Source organism: Hipposideros armiger, unplaced genomic scaffold (genome assembly GCF_001890085.2).
Source record: "Hipposideros armiger isolate ML-2016 unplaced genomic scaffold, ASM189008v1 scaffold_590, whole genome shotgun sequence".
NCBI classification, from domain to species: Eukaryota; Metazoa; Chordata; class Mammalia; order Chiroptera; family Hipposideridae; genus Hipposideros; species Hipposideros armiger.
Window position 1 is genome coordinate 611,517 of NW_017731940.1, and position 6,160 is coordinate 617,676.

A 6,160-nucleotide genomic window follows, 5' to 3' on the forward strand; every position below is an offset into this window, starting at 1 on the left:
AAAACCCAGGCTCACACCATTAGAAGGTGTGGGATCTGAATTTACACTGCACAGTGTAGGTATGACAATCAGAAAACTTAATATTAAAACACCAGGCCTGGGCCATTGAGTTCCTAAGTTTTCAGAGAAAGCAAATGCCAAAATCTACTCTGCTGGGATGCTTTCTTCAGTCCAGGTTTCATGCAAAGACCATTTTTTAAAATATTGAAAATTCACTCACAGAACCAAAACTACAAACCACACAAGAAAATGAACTACTGACAAAGAGAGTCAGCAGATGCACAAATAGGTAAAGTAACACGACAAACACTATAAATAATAATAACCTGAAGATGAATTTATAAAAAGTATGGTTTAAATGCTGAAATAAACAGAGCAAATAGGAGTCATGATAAAAATACAGAACACTGTGAGTAGAAACAAGCGTTTGTGAACATTAGCAAAATACGAATTCTAGAAATAAAAATAAAGGCTTGGAAATTCAGGACTATATCAGTGAGTTAAACAACAGGTTTAGTCACAGCAGAGGAGAAAACTAGTGAAACTAAAGATTGTTCTGAGGAAATCACCCAGAATGTAGCCTAGAGTGACAAAAAGATAAAAAATATAAAAGAACTGATTAAGTAAGATCGTGAAAAGGATGACAAGTCCAACATACCTCTACTAGGCATTCCAGAAGAGACACTAAAAAGAATGAGAGAGGCACTATTCAAAGGAAGAATGACTGAGAATTTTCCAGAATTGAAGACATGAGTTTTCAAAATGAAGAACCACACCAAGTCCTGAGCAAAATAAATAAAAATAATATAATTTTTAAACATGAGTTTCATTTCTTTAAGATTATAGATCTTTTTATGTTTTCTACTGCTCTTAATCTTTCTTTCTGAGTTCAACTGGCTTAATTACTTAATTGTTCAATTTATGAGGTGAAAGAATTAAATATAAAGGATAAGAACACAAATTAATGAAATAAAAACAGAGAAAGTAAAAAAGGTAAATATGAAATTCATGAAATAAGAAACAATAAAGGTGGCCAACAAAAGAAAAAGTGGTTCTCTGAAAAGACTAATGGCAAAACAGATTTGAACTTTTATATTAATAGTTATTTTTCCCTCCACACTTTGAAGATGTTATTCTATAACTAGCTAAATTATCATTCAAAAGTATNTAACCAAAGGCTTGCAAACATTTGGGAGCGTTTATTCAAGAAAAACAGCTGAATCGTGTTAAGACTGTGAGTTTTGTTGCTTTTTAGCTTGTTCTAGAGGCATCTCCACTCCACAAGCTCTGTGGCGGCCTTAAAAACCAAAAGCTTTACAATCACAGTTGCTGGGAAAGGCAGCAGCCTAGCAGCCCCAGGAAGGGGCACACTGAGTTTGGAATTCCCCAGCATTCTGTCCCCAGGGAATTGTCACTATTTGACCTGTCTGGAAGTTCCCTGAGAGCATCCACTCACAGGGCTTGTTTTTATTGAACCTGACTTAGAGTTCACCCTGTGTAGGATACCCTTTCCCTGGGGTGTTTGTCCAAACGTATCAGCAGCAATTGTTTAATTGTGCTGCTGCCTGAGGTGGTGAAAACATTTGGAACAAGGAAGAAGATGAAAATAAAGAAACAAATAAAAGGAAAAGTTGGGGAATGAGATGTCCATAGGAGGCTCTGAAAAGCTCCAGCATATTCCCAGAAATCTAGAAGGCCATATGCAAGTGCAAAAACACACATATGCAAGTGTGTATGCCCAGGACATTTATAACAGAGTGCTATAAATTAAGATGTTAATTATAATCCCTAGCATAACCACTTAGGAAAATAGCTGAAAGAACTATAGTAAAAGGAATGATAAGGAAATTAAAAATGATACACTAGAAAATATCTATTTAATACAAAAAAAGGCAGTAAAGGAGGAATTTTTAAAAGATATAAGATATATAGAAAACAAACAAAGCAAAATGGCAGACATAAGTCCTACTTTACCAGTAATTAAATATAAATGGATTGAACCCTCCAGTCAAAAGACAGAGATTGGCAGAATGGTTTTAAAAAAAAAGAAAAAAAAAACTATGATTGAGCTATATGCTTTCTACAAGAGATACATTTTAGATTCAAAGACATGTGTAGATTATAAGTATCTTATTATAAGAATTATAAGATTATATTATATTATATTATATTATAAGATTATAAGAAAAAAGATATACCATCCACAGAGAGCTGGAGTGGTTACACTAATATCAGATAAAATAGCCAAACTTGTCACTAAAGACAACGAAGAACATTTTATAATGATAAAAGAGTCATTCCATCAGGAAGACATAACAATTAGAAACATACTGCACCTAAAAACAGAGAGAGCCCCAAGCTACATGAAGTAAATGATGATAGAATTGGAGGGAGAAACAGACAACTCAAGAATAATTGGAGATTTCAATACCCCACTTTCAATAATGGATAGAGCAATTAGACATAAGAACAAAAAGAAATAAAAGACTTTAAGTGTGACTTAATTAGACCTAATAGATATCTATAATACACTACAACAAATGGCAAAATACACATTCTTCTTAAGTGCATATGAAACATCCTTCAGAATAAACCATATGTTACGCCTTTCTTAATAAGTTTAGCAAATTTAAAAGAAATGAAATCATACAAACTATGTTCTCCCACCACAATGGAATGTAATCAGAAATTGGTAATGGAAGGAAATTTGGAGAATTCAAAAATACGCGAAAATTAAACAACACACTTTTAAATAACCAAGGGGTCAAAAAAACCCCACAAGGGATAGTAAAAACTACCTTGAGATGAATTAAAACAAAAATACAACATACCACAATTGGAGTGAGTGGAGTGTAAGCAGTGCTCCAAGAGAAATTCATACCTATAAATATTTATGTTAAAAAAGAATAAAGATCTCAAATCAATAAACTAACATTCCACCTTAACACACTTGAAAAAGAAAAGTAAAGTAAACCCAAAGCAAGCAGAAGAGAGAAAAAAAAATGTTAAATCAGAAATAAATTATACAGAGAACAGAAAAACAATAGAGAATCAACAATATCAAAAGTTGACTCATTTAAAAGATTTCTAAAAAGGCAAATCTTTGGTTAGTCTGATCAAGAAAAATAAGAGAAAAAAACTAGGAATCACAGTTGGGACAATTCNACTGTGCTAGGCACTGAGACCCCTCTCCCATCCAAGTTAACGTACCCAACAGTCCACTGTCATTTTGTGTCGAGGCAGTGTGGTAAAGTGGGGGTTGTCCTGACTAGAAAATGGGGGAGGGCAGTTCTTATCCTGGCTCAGGCACACATTCACTTTTGGGCTTCAGTTTCCCCATCTGTGAAATGGGGTCCTTCCACCTTTATCATTGGCTACCTAGATGAACTTCAGTCCTGGAAGGAGGGACCACAGCCACAACTCAGGACATTTTTCTTCTGCAGGATTAGCAGAGAAGTCTCAATATGGCAGACCTCCCACATTACAGTTGAGGTGGTTTCAACATATTTCACAGTTTCTAGGCAATGAGTTCCACTCAGCCCCAGAACTGTCTGCAATCTAAAGAGAAAGTGCTGGTCAACAAATATGACCCAGGTCATCAACTGAATAGTGGCCACAGCCCCACATGCATGGAAGGGATTAGAACTTAGAGGTACTCTATTCCTGGGTAGGGACAGTCTCTTCATCGTGAGCCTGGGCTTTCAAAGGCATCTGAGGAGCAAACACTCACTAAGCCGGTAGACAGACGTTATGTCAGTATGAGCAAGTGTGTGGAGGAAGGTGGCACTCTCAGCTTTCCTGTCACTTCCCAGGACCCACAGAGAGCATCTTTCCTCATCACTGAAAAAAGCGGAGTTCTTGCTCCTGCATTGAGACAAAAGACATGGACACAGATCAGTGCAACGTCCCAGACACGACCCCTTCTCCCTCCACCTGAAGACGTAGTGGAGGACATAGAGAAGCCATCAACCCACGTGCCCAAAGCGGAACTCCTGCTCCTCGTCTTATCGTTGTGATGTATTTATTAATGCTGCAAAGAATAAGCGTGCAGAGCATCTTCTCCATCCATGGAGAACAGAGCTACGCGGTTGCTGAATAGGTCAAAGTGGATATGAAAACACCCCTCCTGTGAAAACTCCATCTCCCAAGAAAAACAAAGCCCATTCACTTGACCCCTTCTCATTCTTCAAGGCCATGTGGTATCCATTTTTAATGGGAAAGATAGGAACAGGCTGCCCTACATGGAAGGGTTGGAAAGGNCCCTCTGGGTACACCGATCTGCCTGCTCCTCACAGGCAGCCAGTGCCTGCCTGAGTGCCGGGCAGGCCAGAGTGGAAACTTCATTCCAGCTTGGGGAGGGAACACCAAGGAGCTTGGTGGCATTCTGGAGGACCAGGTAGACCTGCCAAATCGGAAGGGACGTCCCTTGGGCACTCTGGAGGCCACGCTGCCGGACAGAGGCCACTGCAAGGTGTGGAAGATATTTCTTATCATACAGAAAACTCAGGATGGTGGCCACAGTGTCCGCAGCAGGAGGGTGTCCAGACAGAAGCTGCAGACGTTCCGCAAAGGGCAGGACCTCCTCGTACCGGCCGAGGCTCAGGAGCAATCGAATGGCCAGGAAGCAGGCCCTGGCCTCCAGAGGACAGCTGCCCGCCGCAATGCCCTGGCGCAGCACATAGGCCACCACGTCGAGCTCATACTTGGCACTAGACTCCCGGTCAGGCAGGCAGGTGAGCAGGGCGCCTGCCTTCTCCAGCAGGACTGAGCCTTTATGCCTCAGCCTCTGCCTCAGGTAGATAGCAGCCAAATTGATGTACAGAGCAGCCACCAAGGACAGGTCCTCAAATGCCCCACTGAGAATGTGGATGGCCTCCTCAAAGTACACCCTGGCCTGAGAGAGCTTGACCTTCCTGACACTCAGCCGGCCCAGCAGGAAGCAGAGCCGGGCATGGGCCCAGGTCATGTGGCTCCGCTTGGCCCACTTCCTCGAGGCCTCCAGGTAGGCCACCAGCTCGTCCTCCTCAGAGAAGCTATAAAAGGAAGACGTGAGGAAAGAGAAGGAGAAATCATAGAGGCTCTTGAAGTGCTCGGCATAACCCTCGTGATCCAGAAAAGTCAATATGGGGGCGAAGTTCTCAGCCTCCTCCTCCTCCTGATCAGTGTTGAGGTCCATGAGCAGTTCCGGGTCATCAAGGTCATCGGGCTCCGGCAGGTGATAACTGTCTGAGGCAGCTGAGAGGAGGTCCTGCTCCAGGCTGGAGTCCTCGGAGCTGCTGGAGTGTCGGGAGCCCACGGCCTGATGCTCCGCCCAGGCTCCGCCAGGCCGGGCCTCCCTGAAGCCTTCGGGCTGGGACACTATAAGGGACAGAGAGAGTTGAGCAACCCTAAGCACCTGCAACTATGGTGGCCAGCTCTTGGCAAGGGGACAGGACGCTGTCCTGAAGGACTGAAGGTCGGGTTCAGCATGATCTCTACTCACCGCTCAGATCGTTTGGAAGATTCTGGATGGATTCAAACCCACCTGGATGGAGACGAAGGACAAACCTGTGTTAGATCATCATGGGCCATGATTCCTATGCCTGCAAAGTGTACCACAGACCAGTGACCCCTTAGTGTGTAAGTTTCAGGCCATCATTCATCGCTAAGGAGCTGGGCAGAATTCTCATTCACCATCAGTTTAGAGTTGCAGGAAACTGAAGATTATCTTACTTAGTCCACTCACTTTACAGGTGGGAACTGAGGTAGAAATGAGACCCAGAATCAGAGACGAAAAGCTAGAGACGATAAGCTTTATGCCAAGAGGCATGGGGCTGGGGGAATGCTAGAACCTGAAGCCCCTGATTTCTCAGCAATTTTATGACAAAGCCGTGAACAGGACTTCAAATGCAGCACACTTTGTGGCATGTGGCACTGCCTCCCATTCCCGCGTGTCCCAGACCCTTCTTTCTTCCTTCCACCTTCCATTCATCATCCATCCACTCAACAGATGCTGATTTGGCGTGTACAACGTGTTTTGACAGGACAAGGTGACCAAAGGTGAACAATGAAGCAAAGAAAGCAAAGATGCATCTGAGGCTCCTAGTTTTGTTCCCTGAAGTAACTTAGTGAGATGAGGCAGATGAAAGGATAGTCCTGAGCCCAGTTTTAGACATTTTGA

General features: G+C 42.4%; 1 protein-coding gene across 1 annotated transcript in view; it reads right to left on the bottom strand.

The window, feature by feature from the left end:
- SH3TC2 (SH3 domain and tetratricopeptide repeats 2) overlaps positions 1-6,160 on the bottom strand; it is a 33,219-nt gene that overhangs the window by 11,559 nt on the left and 15,500 nt on the right. Inside the window, exons 7-8 of the mRNA XM_019624406.1 lie at positions 5,483-5,547; positions 4,242-5,358 (exon numbers count right to left, since the gene is read on the bottom strand). Of these exons, the coding sequence (XP_019479951.1) occupies positions 4,242-5,358; positions 5,483-5,547 (1,182 nt within the window). The remainder of the gene's footprint in view (positions 1-4,241; positions 5,359-5,482; positions 5,548-6,160) is intronic.